This window comes from Pelophylax lessonae (assembly GCF_965119305.1).
Source record: "Pelophylax lessonae genome assembly, chromosome: 7".
NCBI lineage: Eukaryota > Metazoa > Chordata > Amphibia > Anura > Ranidae > Pelophylax > Pelophylax lessonae.
The window spans coordinates 152,840,690-152,865,833 of NC_138774.1; the positions used below are offsets into that span (position 1 = coordinate 152,840,690).

General features: G+C 41.1%; 1 protein-coding gene across 2 annotated transcripts in view; it reads left to right on the forward strand.

The window, feature by feature from the left end:
• Positions 1-1,630: 1,630 nt before the first annotated feature.
• CHRDL1 (chordin like 1) overlaps positions 1,631-25,144 on the forward strand; it is a 184,943-nt gene continuing 161,429 nt past the window's right edge. For both annotated transcript variants that reach the window (XM_082262880.1, XM_082262881.1), the window contains exon 1: positions 1,631-1,809. In XM_082262880.1, coding sequence (XP_082119006.1) covers positions 1,804-1,809 — 6 coding nt within the window. In that variant the 5' untranslated portion in view covers positions 1,631-1,803. The remainder of the gene's footprint in view (positions 1,810-25,144) is intronic.

Below are 25,144 nucleotides of genomic sequence, written 5' to 3' on the forward strand. Positions count from 1 at the left end.
GTCTGCTGCTACACAGGAGGAGTGGAGGACGCTGACTCAGTGAGAGTGAGGAGGAGTGGACTGGAAGGAAGGATCGATTCAGAGAAGAGAGGGCAGCCAGCCAGCAAGAGAGCGGGAGGGAGCCCTCAGCCCAGTCGATCCCAGGGCCCAGGCAGACAAAAAGTGAGTGGAACTTGGAAGCAATGCAATGTGAACATGCCTGTATTTGACTGCTTCCCTCTGCACATGAACCTTACTTGCTTACAAGCTTTTTCATTTACTTGACCTAAGCACCTCTGCCATGTTATTTCAGGGATGGGGGGATTAGTGCTAGGGGGTCTGTACTGAGTGGTTTGTGCTGGGGGGTCTGTGCTGAGGGATTTGTGCTGAGGGATTTGTGCTGGGGGGGTCTGTGCTGAGGGATTTGTGCTGGAGGGTCTGTGCTGAGGGATTTGTGCTGGGGGGGGGGGTCTGTGCTGAGGGGGCCTGTACTGTGGGGTTTGTGCTAGGGGGTCTGTACTGTGGGGTTTGTGCTAGGGGGTATGTACTAAGGGGGTCTGTACTGTGGGGTTTGTGCTAGGGGGTCTTTATTGTGGGGTTTGTGCTAGGGGGTCTGTACTGAGAGGGCCTGTATTGTGGGGTTTGTGCTAGGGGGGTCTGTACTGTGGGGTTTGTGCTAGGGGGTCTGTACTGAGGGGGCCTGTATTGTGGGGTTTGTGCTAGGGGTCTGTACTGTGGGGTTTGTTCTAGGGGGTCTGTACTGAGGGGGCCTGTATTGTGGGGTTGGTGCTAGGGGGGTCTGTACTGTGGGGTTTGTGCTAGGGGGTCTGTACTGAGGGGGCCTGTATTGTGGGGTTTGTGCTAGGGGAGTCTGTACTGTGGGGTTTGTTCTAGGGGGTCTGTACTGTGGGGTCTGTACTGTGGGGTTTGTGCCACTCTGTCAGTGTATCCCATAATAGGGTGTCTCTCACAGTATATCCCATAATAGGGCCCCTGCTCCCTATTATGGGATATACTAGGACTGAGAGACCCCTAAATATGTGATATATTGGGAGCATTTGTTCAAGCAAGCAAAATACAGGGGACAAAATGGGTGGAGTCTATAAGGGGTGGGGCTTCTGAGAAGTGAGAGGGGTCAAAATAGAAGGGCGGGGTCTGGCGCCCCACCATCTTAAAACTTCACCAGCTGCCACTGCTTAAAAGTTGTAAAATGCAAGTGCCGATGTAGGAATTTTAGCAAATAGTTTACTGGGAATATTTTTTTTTATGCTGAATGTAATAAACTAAAAAAGACTGAGGGTTTAATAATATACTGTATATAGTTTTACTCTCTTCCCTGCTTGAATGTTCTACATCATTTGAAGAAACAATATACAGTAAATTACACAAAATGTGATTTTCCTCCTCTTTAGGAGTGCTGAAAGGTGCAGAGACATTCAAGTAGATTATCTTCTAACCACTGGAAGAAGTACGCAGTCTGTCTGAGTAATGTGCTACCCCCATGCTCTGAGTGGCTGAACATCTACACCTCCAGTCCAGGCTAGTGGCAGGTGTCCAGCAGCTCCAGAGACCGAGAGAGAAAACGAGGGAGGTGGGGGTGTGGAGGGAGGAGAAGGGGGAGGCAGGTACCCCTGCTCTGGCAATCAATCAGTCAGTCAGATACAAGCACTGCCCTCTCCCTCTACACACTTTACTTGCAACTGACTTCCCCAGGGACAGCCAAAGAGCTCCATTCTGAAGTGCAGGACTGCACAGCACCACAGACACTGGATTATTAATTATTCAGTCTGCTGGGACGCATCTAGCCACACACTGGGACAGCCCATGAAGGTGAGTTATCTGTGCATTAGGCACATCTCTAGTATTGTTGTTAGGAGGAAACACAGGGAACTCTGTTTAGTAAATACAAAGTATTAATAGTCATGAATTGATTTACTTAAAAAAAAAAAAAAAAAAAAATATATATATATATATATATATATATATATATATATATATATATATATATATAGCAAATGTCCAGGTAAAATGAATTATAATATTATTATTTGCTCATTTTAGTTGAATACAGTAAATAAATCCCAGTTTACTAAATAACAGTTGTAGCATTCAGAGTAGGCTTTTAATTTGAACACATGGTCATTACTTAATGCTTATGTAGTGATGGACATGTATGAAGTACTGGAAACCTTCCTATTTAAAATGTATTACAACTGTGTTACTTTTGCTATATCATTGTATATTTCTCTTTCATTTGGAGAAAACCTATGATTCTGTGATATATTTAAATGTCAGACTATGATTGTGCAATATTAGTACGATTTGATTAGTGATGTTTATACTATATATCTGGCCGACATACCAGGACATCACATTATATTCCATAGCTAGATTTCGCTTTTCTAAGAATATTGTGCAAGTGAAACAATGTTTAAAAATATGCATGTGATAAATACTTTGTCCCATTCAAAAATTTTAGTACAGGATTTTAGCAGTTTTCGAAGCTAGACTATGTTGCAATAGAAAAAGCAGAGGAGCTTTTAGAGTGGAAGTCATGGGTCTGCTTGGTGATTCTGCCATGTACATGCCATTGAGTTGTAATTGAGGGTTGAGCTGTCATCAAGCAGTCACAATTAAGGCCACAATAAAGATTTTTGTTTTGAGTGAAATGTAGGTGGAAAACCTCTTTAGCTTTGTAATGCTGGCATTTTAGTTTTGGGTGGACCAACTGGCAGTTTCTACATGTCTTGAGAACTTAGGCATCATTATCTCCACACTAGTGGTCCTGGCTCTCCCCTCACTTTCCTCAAATGATTATAAAACAAACTTCTCCAGTCTTATACTCTATAACAGGGGTCTTCAAACTATGGCTCTCCAGTTGTTCAGGAACTACAATTCCTGTCATGCCTAGTCATGTCTGTGAATGTCAGTGTTTTACAATGCCTCATTGGATGTGTAGTTCCACAGTTGGAAGGCCGTAGTTTGAGGATCCCTGCTCTATAATGTAACATAAATAGAGAATTCCTCAGTAAGCATGCAACTTAGCCAAAAGGCCAACATTTATGGCCAGAGCCGAAGATGCAGTGGTTTAAAGGCATACTCACACTGGGCATGGTCGCCTTGTAGCGTGACTGAGCATGATTGTCCTCACTCCCCCACTAGCCTACACGCACAATGTGCTGGGCCTGAGCATACTTACATCATCACCTTGGCCTCCTACAGATGCAAAGCATGCTCAAGTCCAACTGAGCCGTGCTTTTTGAACAGGCCAGGGCACAGTACACTAATATAGTTAAACAAAATAGACTGTGGAGCTCAAACGTGCTTAGACTTTGGAGGTCAAACGTGCTTAGACATAGTACAGTTTGCCTAGTGTGAATACTCCCTGTGTGTCAGTATCTGCAAGAGATGAAAAATCAACCATGTGTTATTAATAAAGTATCTCATATATTAGCTGTGGCTATTGTCCCTCAACCACCTACCAGGCTTTAATCCTGTGTTGCAAAATAACAAGTGAAGATTTAGGTCTCATTATTGCTAGATATCGTGCACTCAATGATATACTGTATAAGGCTAGTTTTATATTATATAAATGCGAACATTTGACAATAGCTAAATTATAAACCTAAATTCTGTATATGGAGGGATTTCTTTTTATTGATATTTTTCAATTGGTTGAACTAGATGTCTTTTTCAACCTGACTGTATAGTCATGAAACCTAGAATACCATGCAATTAGATTGGAAAGTCTGATGAGTAGTCAGTATTCGTTCCTGTAGCTACTAAAAAACTAAAAACCCCAGCCTTACAGCTGCTGCTAACAAACCAGCCAGTGGCTGATAAAGATATTGTAGTATTGGTGTTAGGAGGAAGCACAGGGAACTCTGTATAGTAAATACAAAGTATTAATATCGTGTACAAAAATAAATGGGACTTTTCAGGTGCTAACCTACTGGTTCAGTACCTGAAAAGTCCGATTTCTCTTTGTAAGCGGTTGCATACTTGATTAAGGATATTGGTACAATAGATATACAATAGATATACGGATTTATAAGTTCCATATACCATTGTTTATATAAATGTTTTATCACAATAATGAGAATTGTACTCTGAACAATTATATACTTTTTGATAGGAACCTTTTTGGAATTTTTAATCTATCTGGAAGACCTTAGTTTACCTTGATAAAAAAGTACATCAAGTTCACATTGTCTCTAAGTAATTCTGTTTCTTGATTCGCACAGTGCTGTCAACTTTAGTGGCAATGTACAAAGTAAAGGATACATACAAAGGTGTAGATTGTATAGCAAATACATGCATAGCAGCAACAACATACAAAAAGGAAAGAAAGTTATGTCTATTGAAGCTTACAGTCCAGAGGATTGTATCATTACTTCACAGTAGCTAGAAAATAACAATAAAAATGTGTTAAACTCATAAAATAATGCATGGTTGAAATGTTATCTTTGAATTGAGGCCTAAACTATGTGAAACAAAAACATACTTTCTGGAGTTAGTCATATTGTACATCAAGACATTATATTTCTTACTGGGCTGGTAGGTGGCGCTCTTGTTTCAGATCACCCAAAAAAATGAGAATTTTACTCTAAACATAGAGTATAATAGGCAAGGCAGTGATAGGAATATCATCATCTCTGTATATTCCTAAAGATAAGATGAATATATTTGCCTTTGTGGTGTCCATGCAATGTCTAACATTTCAAAAGACAAGTATACAACACAGAAATATTCCAAAATACCTTATTACTGTCTTTAATTTTTTTGAATGTTTTCTCTTAATATCCCTGCATAAGTATATACGTATGCTCAGATTGACCAAGTATGACTGTTTTTGCTAATGCAAGAATGAGGGGACATCACACTTATTTTAGATGACAATAGCCAATATAGATACATTTGCTACTTACCCTGAGATAAGCTGGCTAGGGTTGTATGGTTCTTACCGATATATGTTATTGTTTTAATAGCCTTGTTTTGTACAGGTATACATGATGAACACAGGAGCTGCAAAATGTGTATACTCTGTGTCCTGCTTTGTAGTACTGTAAAATAGTTGTGCCTTGCTGCTCCATCTCACTAAGTATATCTGTATGTCTACCTACCTAATGGAAAATACTCCCCACCCGTGTGGCTGAAATTGCATCTCAACAGTTACATAGCAGGGAGGTTATGGGAATATAAAGCTAATGTACAAATATATAAATTTAATACTAGGCCAAAAGTGTGCAAAGGCAAGTATGTCAAAATGTTAAATTCAAGGCAATAATTACTTTAAGGTAAACGCTGTAATAAGTAAAGATGAGGACACTGAAAATATACTATAGCTTCCTTTTTATTAGAGGAAGATCGATTTTACATTGCTACTGTATATGCCTGGTTACACTTATAAACTACTGTATATTATATCTATTATTCCTGAGGTAAAAAAAAGGGGTCTGGAATCATGCATTGAATAACCAACCAATGAACTTTTATGTATCTTTGCTTCAGAAAATGACCTGATAATTCATAACACATATACAGGCAGTCCCCGGGTTACAAACATCCAACTTACAAACGACTCCCTTCTTACAAACAGAGAGAGACAACAGGAAGTGAAGAGAAATCCAGCCCTAGGAAGGGAAATTCACTCCTGGAAGATTTCTCATGGGAAAAAGGTGTCTCTATTGAAGCTTTATCACTAATCCTTGTTTCTACAACAGCCCAAAATTTTTAAAATTCAGTTGTCATAGGGACAGAAAGTGAGGTGGAATCTTCTGAACAGGGGCACAGACAGCAAAAGAAATGCTTCCCTATGCTATCCAAAAAATTTTAAAATTATTCTTTTGGCTGGAGCAACAGTTAAAAAATGTACCTGTTCCGACTTCCAAACAAATTCGACTTAAAGCGGAGTTCCGGGCACAGAAATTATTTTTTACTGAACATACCCCCGGGACAGTCAGGGCTAGCACATTCCACAATGGCTAGCCTCTGATCTGTCCCGGTTCGCACTTACCTTTTAGAAGAAATACTTACTTTGAAAATTTCTTCCACAGCGTTTCCATCTCTCTTGTGGGCAGCTGAAGCCGGCGCGGTCCTCTTCGGTGTCTTCTTCCGCGTCTTCTTCTCCCAGAATGCGCCGCACCGGCCCCTCTCGTCACTTCCAGTGCGGCGCCGCATTCCTAAACAGCTTCTGGACATGCCCAGAAGCTGTTTAGCAGGGGAATGCGGCGTCGCCCGGAAGTGACGTGCGGGGCCGGTGCCGTCGCATTGATTCCTGGGAGCGATGACGTTCAGCTCCCAGGAATCATTGCGAGGCAGGAAGTGACGGGGTGAGCCTCGGTGCTGGAGGAGGAAGTACCCTGAGGTGAGTATTTACGATCTTCAATTACAAGGTGAGTATACAAAAAAAAAAAAAAAATAACTATCCAATTCCTTTTCAGGTTATGTGTAGCTAGCGGAGGGGCACAAAAAAGAAATACAGATTTTGTGCCCAGAACTCCGCTTTAAGAACAAACCTACAGTCCCTGTCTTGTTTGTAACTGGGGACAGCCTGTAATATCCAAATGCCATCGAAAAATGGTATCAATTTTCATTGAACTCAATTACCTTCTTAATTTTGCAGGCAGTCACTTACGATATTGAAAATTGAATTTTAACATATTGTAAGTGAGATTGTGGTTTCAAATTATGACAAAAGTTTACAAATGAAAAGTTTATTAATACTGCATATTAAGCCTCAAAAAACATAGACATGACTGTACTGGAAAAATGCAGAAACTCTGGGATGTGTCAAAGAGTAGGAGTATCTGGCGGGATTTGGCTGGTGTAAACCCCCCCCCCCCCCCTCCTATCACCTATAGATGAACAAGATTTCCTTTAGCCTATAGTTAGACATCAAATAAACCATAATACTCTACTTTAGTTGCCAATGGTTCCATTACATAACCACATTCGTTTCATTTGATCATACAATTTATTCACATTATGGGCTGGGTATGGGCTTGTTCATTATGAAAGGGCTGGTTTTACTCCCACTGTGGTGCAGAAAGACAGATGTTTGGTCTCTAGCTATTTATATAGAATATATTCTTTATAAATAGCTAGTTTATGTGACTTTATGCTGTTAGACTGTCATATTAACCACTAAGTATATTAACATATGCAAATGAGGGTAGAAAATAAATGCACTAACAATGTAATGGAAATGCCTACATAGGTATACAAAACAAAAACAAAATTGTGCTACATAGATAATAAAAGCAACTGAATATAACTATCACACTACACATGCATTGTCTGTTTGCCTACCTAACTCTCTCCGTAGATTGGGGATGCTCTATGTACTTAGTCCCAACCTTCTTCTTCATGCTTTAGCCTCTATTCACTACATGTACTGTATTCTGCTGGGGCTAGACACACTATTATTTTTTGATCTACCTGATCTTCATTTGTTATGATCTGCACAAGTTTTTGCATTAAAGCTTTCTACAATCTGCAAGATGTCATGTAGATTGAGTCACTGTTGGCTAATGTTACTGAGACTGTAAGTTAACCACTTCAGCTCCGGAAGGTTTTACCCACTTCCTGACCAGGCCATTTTTTGCAATACGGCACTGTGTTGCTTTAAATGACATTTGTGCAGTCATGCAATGCTTTACCCAAATAAAATTGATGTTTTTTTTCCCACAAGTAGAGCTTTCTTTTGGTGGTATTTGATCACCTCTGCGGTTTTTATGTTTTACACTATAAACAAAAAAAGACCCACAATTTTGAAAAAAAAAAAAAAAAATTTTTTACTTTCTGCTATAAAACATATCGAATAAAAAATGTAAAAATCGAATTTCTTCATAAATTTAGGCCAATATGTATTCTGCTGCATATTTTTGGAAAAAAAAATCCCAATAAGTGTATATTGATTGGTTTGCGCAAAAAGTTATAGCATCTGCAAACTATGGGATATATTTATGGATTATTTTTTATTGTTTTTACTAGTAATGACGGCGATCAGCGATTTTTAGTGGGACTGCGACATTGTGATGGACAAATCTGACACTAAGTGACACTTTTTGGGGACCAGTGACACCAATACAGTGATCAGTGCTAAACAAAATGCACTGTCACTGTAAACGTGACACTGGCAGGGAAGGGGTTAACACCAATGGCGATCAAGGGGTTAAGTGTGCTCTTAGGGAGTGGTTTCTAACTGTGGGGGGAGTGGATGCTCTGGACGAAAAGAGAGCGGAGCTAAAACACAAGATAACTTTTATACTCCCTGACAGAACAGTGGTCTGCCTTGTTTACATTAGCAGACCGCCGTTCTGCTTTTCCTCTAACCCAGGAATATGCAAACTGCCCTCCAGCTGTTGCAGAACTACAAGTCCCATGATGCATAGCAGGACACTGACAGCCACAATCATGACACCCAGAGGCAGAGGCATGATGGGAGTTGTAGTTTTGCAACAGTTGGAGGGCCACAGTTTGCATATCTCTGCTCTAAACGATCGATGGGTCCCGGCGCCCATCGGACCCGCTGATTGGCTCTCGCTTTGCCCAACCACAGTGGCAGCAGCGCTCTGGCGGCGTGCACACATGTCTCAGATTGCGTGCACAAAATCACGTACATGTACGTGATTCTGTGCAGCCAGGCCGCCCTGCCCCAGTATATATGCGGTGGGCAGTCCGGAAGCAGTTAAAGCTATTTCACCACAACTGGATCACTTATAGAGATCACACTTGCAGTGCTTAGTTTAGAGAAGTAGAAACAAAAACATTTGGGAAAATAAATATTAATGCACTGTGTATTCTGGACTAACATACGTAACAAAACCACAAAACATATTCTACAGTATATCAAATAGCCCGTTATGGTCTTTAGAATGTTTAGGATTTGTAATTCTGTACAGCCAGTATCATGATTTAAACTCTCAAACTATACTACACAGTCAGACAGGTAGTACATACCTGCTTCCACAAAGCTGCTTCCTGTGTCCTCTCCACCTTCAGTCCGCTCACTAGACAATGAATTCACAGCATCAGCAATCACATGATCCAGAAAATAGTTAGTTTTAACCAGGAAGTACCAGGGCGATTTTGTGGCTGTGCAATGTGCTAGATATGTGTGACTCACAAGACCAGCTGCACAGAGTTACAAATCCTATAGCAGAGGAAAATGTATACATGAATGTAGTTTAAACTTCAACTCTAGGTAGACATAAAAGACACAAACTAATGCAACTCTGTAATTATTAATACATCATTTTCTTATGCAAGCAGTGTAAATACCTGAATTTGACCTGGTATTAGATTTCTGCAGTACCTGTTCAGCAGAGCTAAAGTGTGGGAGGAAAAAGCAGCAGAAAGAGGCAATCAGTTCATGTACTATCAACAAACATGCTGATAGGAAGAGAAAGCAGAGGGCTGGAGAGATCATCACTTTTCTTTTGCTTGCACTGTCCAGTCAAAGACTGGGAAGGGTCCAGGGTGACCTGGGCTCAGAAGAAGTGGGTTGAATGATGCTGGGAAGTGCTGGGAGCATCATGTGGTTGAAAATAAGTACTACAGGGCAGAGCTTCAGATTGAAAGTAAATATTTTGTCAAAAGCATTTTTTTTACTTTTGAAAAAACTCTTATTTTCTGTCTTGTTGTTTTTTATCTGGAGTTCTGTTTTAACTCTTTATTTAGTTGTTTGACTGGAGTTCCACTTCAAATATATTGGTTTTCCAAATGTTTTGCTCAATTGCATTGATTCCTTAATAACACTGACTGGTGTCACTAGATTAGTGTCACTTATCAGCTGAAGTTGCTGTTTAATGTGGACAATTATTAGAGAATTTACCAGCCACATTTATGGTACATTTATAATGTTTTTGGGTGTCGGTATTTTCATAAATTTATCCACACTCCTTTATATTATAGTGCTGGTTGTCAAGGACTTTAAATGTAGATAAAGTAATCTTTCCATTCTGTTGCTTGATATTTCCACAGTTATGTTCTGCTGATTTAATCTTCTTTGATCAATATTTATCCTAAAGCTCAGATGGATCCTGGCAAAGGATTTCTTCTGAGAAAGATGTTATGGAGGGGGTCACATGGCAGAAAAGTGTGAACCTTTTGATGTGTCCTATCTCATTACTTAAGGTATATAGATAAATGCCTAATAGTTCCTTTGTAAAGCATTAACAGGATTTCTTGTTGGACTCAGAATATATTCTTTGATATAAACCCTTTAAATATTTTTTTTTTTTTTTTAACTAGCTGTAGTGAATTATTTTTGCAATCAGGCTTGTAACAATGTAAGAACATTATTATTATTATTATTATAATACAGGATTTATATAGCGCCAACAGTTTATGCAGCGCTTTAAAATGTGGGGGAAGACACACAGTTACAGTACAATTCAATACAGGAGGAATCAGAGGGCCCTGCTCGTTAGAGCTTACAATCTAGAGGGAGGGTCGAGTGAAAAAAAAGGCAGTAGCCGAGGGGAATGGGCAGATAGAGAAAATGGAGGTACATTTGTTAGGTGTGGGTAGGATAGGCTTCTTTGAAAAGGAGGGTTTTCAGAGATCGCCTAAAAGCTAATAGAGTAGCAGATAAGGGCAAGTAGTTCCATAGGATTGGAGAGGCTCTGGTAAAGTCCTGGAGGCGAGCATGGGAGGAGGTGACGAGGGAGCTAGAGAGCAGGAGGTTTTGAGAGGAATGAAGAGAGCGATTAGGTTGGTATTTTGAGACTAGGCTAGTGATGTAGTTGGGGCTAAGCTGTGGATGGCTTTGTAAGATGTAAGTATTTTGAATTTAATACGTTGAGTGAGTGGAAGCCAGTGGAGGGCTTGACAGAGAGGATCGGCGGACACTGAGCGATTGGTAAGGTGGATGAGTCTGGCGGCAGCATTCATGATGGAATGAAGGGGGGATAGCCTGTGTAGAGGTAAGCCAAGAGACGGGAATCGCGGTAGTCGAGGCGCAAGATGACCAGGGAGTGAACTAGGAGCTTTGTTGTATCTTTGGTTAGAACGGGGGCGTATTTTTGGAGATGTTGCGGAGGTTAAGGCGGCAAGATTTGGACAGCGATTGGATGTGGGGCTTGAAGGAGAGTTCAGAGTCCAGGACAACACCTAGGACCTTGGCATGCGGGGATGAGCTGATAGTAATGCCATCAATATTGACAGAGAGATCAGGGTAAGGGGCACGTGGTGGAGGAAAAATTATTAACTTGGTTTTGGATGGATTGAGTTTGAGGAAGTGGTGTGACATCCAGACCGATATATCAGTTAGTAAATTAGTGATACGTGTGGAGACTGAGGGAGAGAGCTGAGGGGTGGATAAATAGATTTGGGTATAAAAGAAGAGAATCAACAACTATATCTTCAACATATTAAAATGAGGTTGGTAGGGTTCCATTAAAGAGAACCAGTCACAACTGGACTTAATAAAGAATGTAAATATTACAACTTATATATCTACAGTTGGTCCATCTAACTTCTTAAAGTTATCTATTTGATTCTTATTTCACTTTACTTTATCGGAATCTACCTGCAGCTTGAATCAGAGGTCACAGTTACTGGCCTGGTAACTACCTGTTCTCACACACTGTTTTCCAGAATCGAAGTGTGCAATACGTGAAGTAGGGTAGTTGACAGTGAAGCAACTGTCAGACTTCAGTTGCCCTATGACCACCTGGTTCAAGCAGGATACAGACGCAGATAAAACGTTGTTGAATAAGACCAATTATGACAGGTTCTATCTATAGCACATAGACTACTCAACAAATGTCTCTGATTTTTATCCTAGGTATTCAGTTGCTAGCTAAATATTTGCAGCTACAGGTATTGCTGTGTATAGCCCAAATTTGGAGCCCACAAACATGTAGGACAAGCTGTATTTTACAAACATCTGCAAAAAAAAAAAAAATGGTGTCTTTTAGACACGTCAACACAAGACTGCCCATAATGATTGCATTTTCATCTGTGACACTACGAGGTTTATTTACTAAAGCTGGAGAGTGCAAAATCAGGCTCACTTCTGCATAGAAACCAATCAGCTTCCAGGTCTTATTGCCAAATTTTTAATTGAACAACCTGAGGTTAGAAGCTGATTGTTTTTTTTATGCAAAAGTGAGCCTGATTTTGCACTCTCCAGCTTTAATAGATAAATCCCTTCTGGACCATTTTATTTAAATATATAGTTAATTGATCAGTCCTATATAGGCAGTAGTAAACATGAAGAAAACCAAATAAGAAATAATGTGAAATTATTGACAATAGTAGCCAATCAAGTTTTCTCCTTCAGTAGTTTTTATTGCATAGAAGATCAGCATATACAGATTGGAAGGTGGGGGGGATTGAAGGGAGTACCTTGGAACCTGTGAAATGTTGGACAAAAAGCCAAATGCAGTTTCTCATGTCTTATAGGTCTAATAGATGCCGATCGTAGTCAGGTGGCAAAAAGTTGGAAACCCAAGGGTCCCACATTTTATAGAACTTATCAATCATATCTTTGAGCTCAGCCATTCAATTTTCGTTAAAAAAGATTCAATGTACTTATTTTTTTTTCACAGCTGCTAAGGAAAGGGAAATTCATGGGCAAGCTTTTGCTAGAATTTGTTTGGTTGCCATAAAAAAAAGGGGTCAATAGTCTAGCTTAGGATTTTGTTGGCCTATCCAGTTTCAAATAAATAGGGCTTTACCTAGAGTTATTGGTATGTTAACCTAAACATTTTTACAGCATATTGTAAACTTGGGTCCATAAAGTATGGACAACTGGGCATGTCCACCATATGTGTACATAGATTCCCAGGTTCCCAGCATCCATAGAAGCAGGATTTTGATTGTCTTGAGGAAAAATGGGTCAGGCTAGTCATAAATAGGTACTATACCAACAATATAGTACCTTGGAATTTGTTTTCAGATCTATGACATTCTGGGAGCATGATTTAGTAGTGTCCTATATGATTTAATTTTGTTTAGGTCTGTTTCCCATTGGGACATGTACAGTAGGTATGTCAGGGTGTGGAAGAGCCCGTAAGAAGTAAAATTTACAGCAAGGAGAACAGACATGGGGAATGTGGGTCATTGCAAAAATAGTGTTTAAAGGGGGGTCAAAGTTTCTTTATTAGTTGGAATAGGGATCACAAATGGGGAAAAAAAAGTTTTACTTGTAGGTATAAGAAAGTTTTTGCTCTAAGCAGTTTATGATTCACTCAGAGAGTATGAAATGTTTGAATGCCTTTTGTCATCATTAAGATATACATGTTGGTGAGATCTGAAGCACTCCATAGTTTAAAAATGTGCAGTATTTCCAGTTTTGAAGGTCCACCAGAGTATTTAAGGTTGTCCCACAACTTGTGACGTGATAGACAGATAAAATATAAAAGATCTGTCACATGGGGGAAGCTATCGTAAATTACTGGCAAGGAAAGGGTCACAATTGACTGCCTCAAAAGATACCCATATAGGATTTTCAGTAGTGGCATGATACTGTTTTTGGTAAGAGAAGCTAATTGGGTGGCTTGGTAATACTTTTGGAGATAGGGGACTCCTAATCATCCTTGTGGCCATCTATGATATGAGGTCCATTGAGCTACCCATGGTCTGTGGTGGTACCAAATAAATTTGAGGAACTGTCATTGTAAGTCCCATAGTACTTTTGAGTGATTAATATAGGAAAGCAATAGAGTTGAAAATAGCATATTTAATATGGTCCATGGGAGAAATGTAGAAGGCCATTATCTATTTATGGAATTGCAGTCCAAAACCTAATTTCTGCAAAATGTAAATTAGATAGAGCCAGATGAGTGAGTCACTTGCCTTCGAGATACCAATTGACAGTGGTATGAGTGGAATAGCCAAATAAGTTGTTACCTTTCATTTTATAGAAAATGAAAAAGGAATTTTGACTGGGCAATGGAAGCTATAAATCCACCTTTCTTATGATTTTCTTTTTTCCCAGTTCTAATGTATCAGCCCCATTATGTCTTAATGTTTAAACAATAATACAGAAAATGACAGTGGCATGGCAGATGGTTGTGTACAGGCAGGTTAGCAATATTCTATTCAGTGCTTGGTAAACACAAAAAATATACATTTCGCAATCTCTTAGATTGACTGTATGTTGCCTTATCATGGGAGAAATGTGGGATATCATTGGTTGCTTCTTTGGGGAAATACCACTAAACTGGCTATTATGCTATTAGTGTTTTTACACTACAAGTCACTGACCAGAAATAACTATGTAGATTACAGAAGCCCTTATATGTGTATTTCTGTCAGGTCAGTGCTAGTCAGCTATTGACACTGCCCTAATTTGTCTTAGGCTACATAGAGTAGAAGCTGGAAGCCTGCGTGCTGTCAAAGCATTTGTAATGCTGTTTTGTGATCTTGATACAGTCCACCTTACTTTTTTCATAATAGTGTAGTCTTAGTCAGGGCCAACGCTACTGCTAGGCGAACTAGGCAGCCACCTAGAGTACACCTCTCCTAGGGCGCAGCCAAGTCATGTTGTTACTGGCTCCAAACACCCCAGAGCATCCTGCCCAAATATCCAGTCAGCATCCCTGCTGAAACAGCCGCGATGCTCAGAAACAGTGCAGGCTTTCCCTGGATGTACGGCAGCTGACCGCATCCACCGCCGCCGACGTCCACTATTCTCAGCTCTAGGATTTGGTTGCTAGGACCGCCCTTGTCCTAGTAACCAATCACTTGCTTGCCCCTCCTCTGGGCCCTGGCATTCAGAGGAGGAGAAGGAAGTTTCTCCTCCAAACCTATCTGGTCCCAGTGCTCAGCCTTTCATCTCCCACCTGTCCTGTAGCCGGCTGCTGCAATGGGAAAAAATGGATCCTGATGTAAGCCGGGGTCTTCACAATACTCCCTCCTCTCCTTCCACTACCCCAACTATTCTCTTAAACCTCTCCACACTCCTTACCCCACTCTGCTCTTCCCTTCTAACTTTGGGGACCCTATTAAAGGGGAATGGGCTATAGGGACCATGATGTAAGGAGATTTTGGGGACCCTGATGTAAGGTTGCTTTAGGGACCCTATTGTAAGGAGGATTTAGGCACCCTGATGTAAGGTCACTTTAAGGACCTTGATGTAAGGGGGGCTCTGGGAACCCTGATATAAGGGGGGCTCTGTGGACCCTGAAGTAAGGGGGTGACTTTGGGGATCCTAATACAAGGGGGCCTCTGATGTAAGGGGGAACTCTGGGGTCACTGATCTAAAAAGAGGAGACTGGGGACCCTGATGTAAGGGAGGGGCTATAGGGACCCTGATGTAAGTGGGGACTTTGGGATCCTAATGAATGTAGAGATGTTTGGGACACTAATGAAAGTAGGATCCCGGATGTAAGGGAAGGAACTTTAGAGACCCTTATTTAAGGAGAGTGGACTCTTGGGAGCCTGATGTAAGGGAGAATGACTCCGGGGACACTGATGAAAGGCGAGGGTGGACTCTGAGGACCCTGATGTAAGGGGGGGACTTTGGGGACCATAATGAAAGGGTTAAAGTATAAAGTAAGGGGGTCAGAACAAGGGGGCCCAGGCCCAAAGCTTTGTAAGGGGCCCCAAAATGTCTAATGGCTGCCCTGTTCCCCACACACTGCGCCGATGTTCTACATACCACTGCAGGATTGGATGATGTTAGCTGGAGAAGAAGCCCTCTAGTGCCAACTTGCCATTCCGTAAAGAAGAGGTATCCAGCCAATGAGGTGCCACGCAGGCCATGCTGCATGCAACATAACTTTCACATGGAGCTAACATTGGCAAGGATGTGAGAAAGCAACCTGCATTTGCAGCCCTTATTTATTTATTTTTTGGGTGGTGCAAATAGCTGGTCTTGCCTAGGGTGCAAAATAGCCTAGTACTGGCCCTGGTCCTAGTTTTTGCAACTCCCCAGAGTTTCTGGTCAGTTCTACTTTAGCCAGCTGAGATCACACAGGCTAGAACAGTGATGGTGAACCTTGGCATCCCAGATGTTTTGGAACTACATTTCCCATGATGATCATGCACTCTGCAGTGTAGGTGAGCATCATTGGAAATGTAGTTCCAAAACATCTGGGGTGCCAAGGTTCGCCATCACTGGGCTAGGAGCTCAGAGGTAGTTTTCAAGAAATCAGAAAAACATCTCACATCTCCCATATTCATATATGCCTTAGACCCGCAACCAAGCTTTTTTTGGATCTTGTCAAGTCAGCCAACCACTGTATCCTCCATACACATTGGTTCTCAAGAAGTGTTTACTTGTACAAGTATTGGGGGAAGGGAGGTGAAATGTAGTGAACTAACAGGAGATGAGGGATATTAAAGCAAATCAAACACTGCATTTAAAAGAAAAACATTGGAAACTATATTTTGTGTCTAGGGTACCACGATTCCTGTAAAGAGCAACCCCATGCAAAACAAGAAACCAATCAGTGGTTATGCTAAAATCATAACATGTACTCAACTTACCTTCAAATATTACTTAAGACTAACTTTTTTATTTTAGTTTTGGACAGAGATTTTTTTTTTCTGTGATCCAATTTGAAATTTAACTTTACTTCTTGTCCTATTAACACATGAGGATATGAGAGAAAATCTCTCCAAAGTGAAGAAAATCATGTGAAAAACAGCAAGGAGGCTGCAGTGAGTATATTTTTGCATTTGTCTCCTGCAAGTGTTCTTAGATCACCAGATCACTGGCAAAAGGAGGACGGGTGTACTTACAGCAATGCCTGGATGAAAACTTGTAGTACTGAGCAGGTACAGTGCATTGTGAAAGTATTCGGCCCCCTTGAACTTTTCTACCTTTTGCCACATTTCAGGCTTCAAACATAAAGATATAAGACTGTAATTTTTTTTTGAAGAATCAACAACAAGTGGGACACAATCATGAAGTGGAACAAAATTTATTGGATATTTCAAACTTTTTTAACAAATAAAAAACTGAAAAATTGGGCGTGCAAAATTATTCAGCCCCTTTACTTTCAGTGCAGCAAACTCTATCCAGAAGTTCAGTGAGGATCTCTGAATGATCCAATGTTGACCTAAATGACTAATGATGATAAATAGAATCCACCTGTGTGTAATCAAGTCTCCGTATAAATGCACCTGCACTGTGATAGTGTAAGATTCTGGTACCTCTGGTACCCTTAATAATCTATTTCCTTCCAAATATGCGTCCCACCTTTCTTACTAGGTGGTACGCATACACCTTTAAGACAGATGATGTCATCGCTGAGCGCCGCAGAGCGGCTATTTCAACCGCCAGCGTTCTCACTCACATCGTTCGTTCAACCTGCCTTGCGTATCCACATGCTTTCAAGCCTGTCTTGCTGTCGGAACCTCCAGCTGGTTGCTTCTACCTGGAGCAGACCGGAACCTCGCTACTGATCCCTGTATCTCGCTACCAGATCTTCCCCTCTCTACTGGACCCCTCTACTACTAACATTTACTAGTGATAAGTACCCCACAGGGGAATCCTCCATAACCTACTTACACTATCTATCATCTGCACTGTTGCATAGATTGCTAGCTCTTGAGCCTACTACCATCTACTATCTACACTGTTACATAGATTGCTAGCTCTTGAGTCTACTACCATCTATCATCTGCACTGCTACATAGATTGTTAGTTCTTAAGTCTACTACCATCTATCCTTGCACTGGGTTAGTCTATCCTGTAATTGTCATCTGCTGTCCTTACCACCTGTCACCATACTCGATTACTAACCTATCTGCACTCTACCTAATACCATCTAGTACTCTCCTGAACAAACCTATCAAGTACTTACCATCTCTATCACTGTTCACACCTGTCCCTTCAGCACAACACCTTCATACTGTCATATACATTCCACCACTCCAGGAACATCTTATTGAGTGTGTATATTTCTGTATGTTGAAGCTGACAGGCCCACATTGATGAGTCTGGAGAGTTGGATCTGGTTATTCAACACATCTCTACATGACTACTGAGTGGAGATTTTGCAGCTGCATATCTAGCCTACTACAAAAACGCAGGAGCGTTACAGATTGAACGAACCAGAAAAAAAAAATGGATTCAGCAGAATTACCCACTCAAGTGACACAATTAACACAACAAGTAAATGCGTTAATACTTGCTCTTACTGAAGTAAAAGAAGAGAATCAGACTCTGACGCAGCAGGTAACCCGTCTCTCACGGCTTACTACTGTTCAGCCCCCTGAACCTAAAATAAACCCTCCCCTAGTGTTTACAGGTGATCGGCAAAAATTTTGTGAATTCAAAAACGCATGTCAATTGCTTTTTTTGTTAAAACCTCGTACATACTCTACTGATCAGATTAAAGTCTGTACCACTATTTCATACTTAACGGGTGATCCCCGGGCCTGGGCAGACTCTCTCTTTGAGAAAAATGATCAGATTCTCAACTCCTATTCCTTATTTCTAGCAGAACTCGCTAGTTTATATGAAGACCCCAATAGGCAGAGTACTGCTGATATTCAACTAAGGGCTTTAAAACAAGGAAGGAGACCTGTAGAAGATTTTGTAGCAGAGTTCAAAAGATGGACCCTTGATTCAGGGTGGAATGATACATCTCTGCGAACTCAATTCAGACTCGGGTTATCAGAAGCTGTTAAAGACGAGCTCGCCCGAGCGGATTTACCTGGCACCTTGGATGCCTTGATACAACTTAGTATCAACATCGACAGACGACTACGAGAAAGAAGGGCTGAAAAAATGGGAATGCCATTAACTAGTCCTTCTCAGATTGCGGCCGTTGACCCTACTCCCATGGAGGTAGGAACTATACGCCCACCTTTATCAACTACTGAACGATCCAGAAGAAGATCCAGAAATCTCTGCATGTACTGCGCATCCCCGGATCATTTGATATGCGTCTGTCCCCTTGTCCGCAAAAAAGAGGGTGAGTGTTCACATGTCTTGCTAGGAGGATTAACGACTTCCTTTTCTAACCCCTGTCTTTTTGTTCATTTAACATTACAGTGGGACCAGACTAGGATCACCACCAAGGCTATGATCGACACTGGATCTTGTGGAAACTATATTGATACACGTTTTGTTACCTTAAATAAAATACCTATTATTTCAAAGCTTAAACCTGTTTCTGTTAGTTTCATCAACGGTATTCCATTGTCTTCTGGTCCAATCACCAACCAGACACAGGCACTCCTTGCCACTGCCAATGAGTCTCATGTGGAGACCATCACCTTTGATATACTATCCTCACCCCATTTTTCCATTATTTTGGGACTTCCCTGGTTACACACACACCAACCAATCATAGATTGGAAAAGACGGACTTTGGCCTTCCCTTCTCACTATTGTGAGATTACGTGTAACCTCCCATCTTATGGAAAGATCCTGTCTGTGGTGTCAGATAAGATTGCACCACTATGCTATCAGGATCTGTCCGAAGTATTCCTTGAGAAAAATGCTTAAGTGTTGCCTCCCCATAGGGATTATGATTGCACTATCGATCTACTCCCTAACAGCAAATTGCCTTTCGGTCATGTTTATCCCCTTTCACAGGATGAACTTTCTCATCTCAAGGAATACTTGGATGAGAATTTGAAAAAAGGGTTCATCAGACCCTCTACTTCTTCCACAGCTGCAGGACTTTTCTTTGTCCGCAATAAGGATTCCAGTCTTAGGCCTATTATCGATTATAGGCAATTAAACACGATTACGATAAAGGATCGCTATCCTTTGCCGCTCATCCCTGAACTCATTGAACAAGTGCGTGGGGCTACTTACTTCTCTAAATTAGACCTGAAAGGGGCATACAACCTAATCCGAATCCGTGACGGAGATGAGTGGAAAACAGCATTCAGAACCAGATACGGATTATTCGAATATCTTGTGATGCCATTCGGGTTGTGTAATGCTCCCGCAGCCTTCCAAAGGTTCATAAACGACATCTTTAGAGACTTACTTGATGTCTGTGTCGTAGTATACCTGGACGATATACTTATCTATTCGCGATCTATGCCTGAACATATAAAACATGTAAGACTTCTGTTATCCAGATTACTCTCACACAATCTATACGTGAAATTAAAAAAATGCTTATTTCATAAGGAAAAAATATTATTTCTAGGATACATCATATCCAAAACTGGAATTAAGATGGATATGAGCAAGATATCCTGTATTCTGGACTGGCCTATACCAACAACTCGTAAGGCATTACAGCGATTCCTTGGATTCTCCAACTTCTATAGGAAGTTCATCAAGAACTTTTCCGCTATTGTGAGACCTCTCACACAACTGACAAGTATAAATAAACCATTCAAATGGTCAGAAGAAGCGAATCAAGCTTTCTGCTTGTTAAAATCAAGCTTTACCTCTGCTCCCATACTACGCCATCCAGACCCATCCCTCCAATATATTCTGGAGGTAGATGCGTCAAATATGGCAGTAGGAGCAGTTCTCTCCCAACGACCAACAAATACTTCACCACTCCACCCAGTTGCTTTCTTTTCAAAATCACTAAGCAGCCCAGAGGTGAACTACCCAGTAGGTGAAAAGGAGTTACTTGCCATAAAACTGACACTGGAGAATTGGCGACATCTACTCGAAGGTACCCAGTTACCAATACTCATATATACAGATCATAAAAACCTTCAATACCTCCAGACTAACAAAACTCTCTCCCACCGACAGGTACAATGGTCATTATTCTTCCTAAGATTCAACTTCCTAGTGACCTACACGCCTGCAGACAAAAATAAAAAAGCGGATGCGCTATCATGATTAATCGAAGATAACTGCGCCGAAATCCCTTCCATTGCCATAATACCCTATGAACGTATTATTGGTGTTGTCCGTTCCTTGAAGGAAGAGATTTTGCACAGTATAGGATTGGATTCACCTCCACCACAACTGAGTACTGATGCAGAAGGCTTCCTCTATTACAACGACAAACTTTACATACCCCCTACTATGCGCACCAAGATCTTGGAGTTGTCACATGATGTGCCCATGGCAGGACATATGGGTATGACGAAAACCCTTAATTTGCTTACCAGGCAGTTTTGGTGGCCTGATATGAAGACGTCTGTACAAAAATTTGTTTCTTCATGTGACATCTGTGCAAGGTCCAAGATTGACACTACAAAACCATCTGGTCTACTCTGCAGTCTACCAATACCCCAGGTTCCATGGGAAGTTATGTCCTTAGACTTTATAGTAGAACTACCACCTTCTAAGGGATTTAATACCATTCTAGTGTCAGTGGACCACTTGACAAAGATGGCACATTTCATTGCTATCCGTAGACTACCTTCGTCTAAACAAACAGCGGAACTACTGATGAAACATGTGTTCAAGTTGCATGGAATTCCAAAGACTCTTTTGTCCGACCGTGGTTCACAGTTCATCTCTAAATTTTGGCAAGCACTTTGTCAAATATTACGGATTGAGCGAAAGCTCACTTCTCCCTACCATCCTCAGACCAACGGACAGACTGAAAGAGTCAACCAGTGCATTGAGCAATATCTACGTTGCTATACATCATACCTACAGGATGATTGGGTGGATCTCCTCCCTCTGGCGGAATTTGCTTACAACAATGCAACCCACAGTACTACTAAGCAAAGTCCGTTCTACTTGAATTATGGGTTTCATCCCACTCTTCTTCCACCACGCATCCTGCCATCAAGTAACCCAGTTGCCTCGGATTACCTTACCCAAATAAAAGACTCTCTGGGTTTACTCAATACCACTATATCACACGCTCATAGTCAACAAAAAAGGTACTACGACCTTCGTAGAAGACCTTCTCCTCAGTATGCTATTGGGGACCTTGTTTGGCTATCAACAAGAAACTTAAGATTAAAAATCCCTAGCAAAAAACTTGGCCCTTTATTTTTGGGACCATTCCCAATTAAGAAACTTATTGGAAAAGCTGCAGTACAGCTCACCTTACCAGCAGATCTTAAGATCCATCCCATCTTCCATGTGTCGCTACTGAAGCCCCATGTTCCTAACCAAGGAATAAGGCCTACCATCTTACCTCCACCTCCAATACAAGTTGAAGGCGGAGAAGAATATGAGAGCAAAGAGATTTTGGATTCTCGCATCCATAGAGGAAGACTCCAGTATCTCATAAGATCGAAGAACTATGGACCCCAAGACGACACCTGGTTGGATACCTCTGATGTTCATGCACCTAGGCTTATATGAAGGTTTCACTCGAAATACCCAGAGAAACCAGTGCTATAGGCCTTCCGGAGCCGGCCTTAAGGGGGGTACTGTAAGATTCTGGTACCTCTGGTACCCTTAATAATCTATTTCCTTCCAAATATGCGTCCCACCTTTCTTACTAGGTGGTACGCATACACCTTTAAGACAGATGATGTCATCGCTGAGCGCCGCAGAGCGGCTATTTCAACCGCTGGCATTCTCACTCACATCGTTCGTTCAACCTGCCTTGTGTATCCACATGCTTTTAAGCCTGTCTTGCTGTCGGAACCTCCAGCTGGTTGCTTCTACCTGGAGCAGACCGGAACCTCGCTACTGATCCCTGTATCTTGCTACCGGATCTTCCCCTCTCTACTGGACCCCTCTACTACTAACATTTACTAGTGATAAGTACCCCAGAGGGGAATCCTCCATAACCTACTTACACTATCTATCATCTGCACTGTTGCATAGATTGCTAGCTCTTGAGCCTACTACCATCTACTATCTACACTGTTACATAGATTGCTAGCTCTTGAGTCTACTACCATCTATCATCTGCACTGCTACATAGATTGCTAGTTCTTAAGTCTACTACCATCTATCCTTGCACTGGGTTAGTCTATCCTGTAATTGTCATCTGCTGTCCTTACCACCTGTCACCATACTCGATTACTAACCTATCTGCACTCTACCTAATACCATCTAGTACTCTCCTGAACAAACCTATCAAGTACTTACCATCTCTATCACTGTTCACACCTGTCCCTTCAGCACAACACCTTCATACTGTCATATACATTCCACCACTCCAGGAACATCTTATTGAGTGTGTATATTTCTGTATGTTGAAGCTGACAGGCCCACAGTGATGAGTCTGAAGAGTTGGATCTGGTTATTCAACACATCTCTACATGACTACTGAGTGGAGATTTTGCAGCTGCATATCCAGCCTACTACAAAAACGCAGGAGCGTTACAGATAGTCTCAGAGGTCCGGTTAAAGCGCAGAGAGCATCATGAAGAACAAGGAACACACCAGGCAGATCTGAGATACTGTTGTGGAGAAGTTTAAATCTGGATTTGGATACAAAAAGATTTCCCAAGCTTTAAACATCCCAGGGAGCACTGTGCAAGCGATAATATTGAAATGGAAGGAGTATCAGACAACTGCAAATCTACGAAGACCTGTCCCTCTAAACTTTCAGCTCATACAAGGATAAGACTGATCAGAGATGCAGCCAAGAGGCCCATGATCACTCTGGATGAACTGCAGAGATCTACAGCTGAGGTGGGAGACTCTGTCCATAGGACAACAATCAGTCGTATACTGCACAAATCTGGCCTTTATGGAAGAGTGGCAAGAAGAAAGCCATTTCTTAAAGATATCCGTAAAAAGTGTCGTTTAAAGTTTGCCACAAGCCACCTGGGAGACACACCAAACATGTGGAAGAAGGTGCTCTGGTCAGATGAAACCAAAATCGAACTTTTTGGCAACAATGCAAAACGTTATGTTTGGCGTAAAAGCAACACAGCTCATCACCCTGAACACACCATCCCCACTGTCAAACATGGTGGTGGCAGCATCATGGTTTTGGCCTGCTTTTCTTCAGCAGGGACAGGGAAGATGGTTAAAATTGATGGGAAGATGGATGGAGCCGAATGCAGTACCATTCTGGAAGAAAACCTGATGGAGTCTGCAAAAGACCTGAGACTGGGACGGAGATTTGTCTTCCAACAAGACAATGATCCAAATCATAAAGCAAAATCTACAATGGAATGGTTCACAAATAAACATATCCAGGTGTTAGAATGGCCAAGTCAAAGTCCAGACCTGAATCCAATTGAGAATCTGTGGAAAGAACTGAAAACTGCTGTTCACAAACGCTCTCCATCCAACCTCACTGAGCTTGAGCTGTTTTGCAAGGAGGAATGGGCAAAAATTTCAGTCTCTCGATGTGCAAAACTGATAGAGACATACCCCAAGTGACTTACAGCTGTAATCGCAGCAAAAGGTGGCGCTACAAAGTATTAACTTAAGGGGGCTGAATAATTTTGCACGCCCAATTTTTCAGTTTTTTATTTGTTAAAAAAGTTTGAAATATCCAATAAATTTCGTTCCACTTCATGATTGTGTCCCACTTGTTGTTGATTCTTCAAAAAAAAAAAAAAAATTACAGTTTTATATCTTTATGTTTGAACCCTGAAATGTGGCAAAAGGTCGAAAAGTTCAAGGGGGCCCAATACTTTCACAATTCACTGTAGGCTGTGCTCCTTTTATGCGTCCCAAGGCTTCATTTTTCATAGTGGAACAACATTTTTTTTATCATTTATTATAAGCACAGTGTATTGTCAGTTGATGTTTCTATCAGGTGTGTGACATTTCTCATTCTCTTGGGATGGCGTACAATTTATTTTCAGGTAATGTTTCTCTCTGGTAGGATTTTTCTTTTTCCCTGTGGTCTTTTTCGTTTTTAATACTTATTATTTGTACAGTTTATTATTGGTTAACCTTTCTCTATAAAGAGTGTGTCTCCTCTGATGTTTTCAGGCATGCTGTTTATCTAATAGGTCAGGCCTTATTTTAATTCTAAATGTATTGTACCCTTAAAGTAAACCATGCTATACATTGTATTACTATTCCATCAAGCAGTACCTATACATAGAGTATGTTGTCAGCTTTGTATCTCTCCCTTTAAAGTCACAATTCACTAGCAATCCCTAGACAGCAGATTTGAAAACACTCTGGAAATCAGAATCTTGATGGTAAAGTTACATTTTACACAGTCTAGCTAAGGTCTTTCTATTGGCTGAGGTCAGGAATAGCTTACTCCTGCCAATGAGTATTGAAGATATGAAGGACGCCAAAGTCAAAGACAAAATAAGTACAATTTTTACATTGAATTTTCATAGTTGCTGTCTAGGGATTGCTAAATAGCTGTTACAAAAAGATGAAGCAATAAAAAAGCAAGTAGCAGCTTCTCTCCATCAATATTGTTAGATA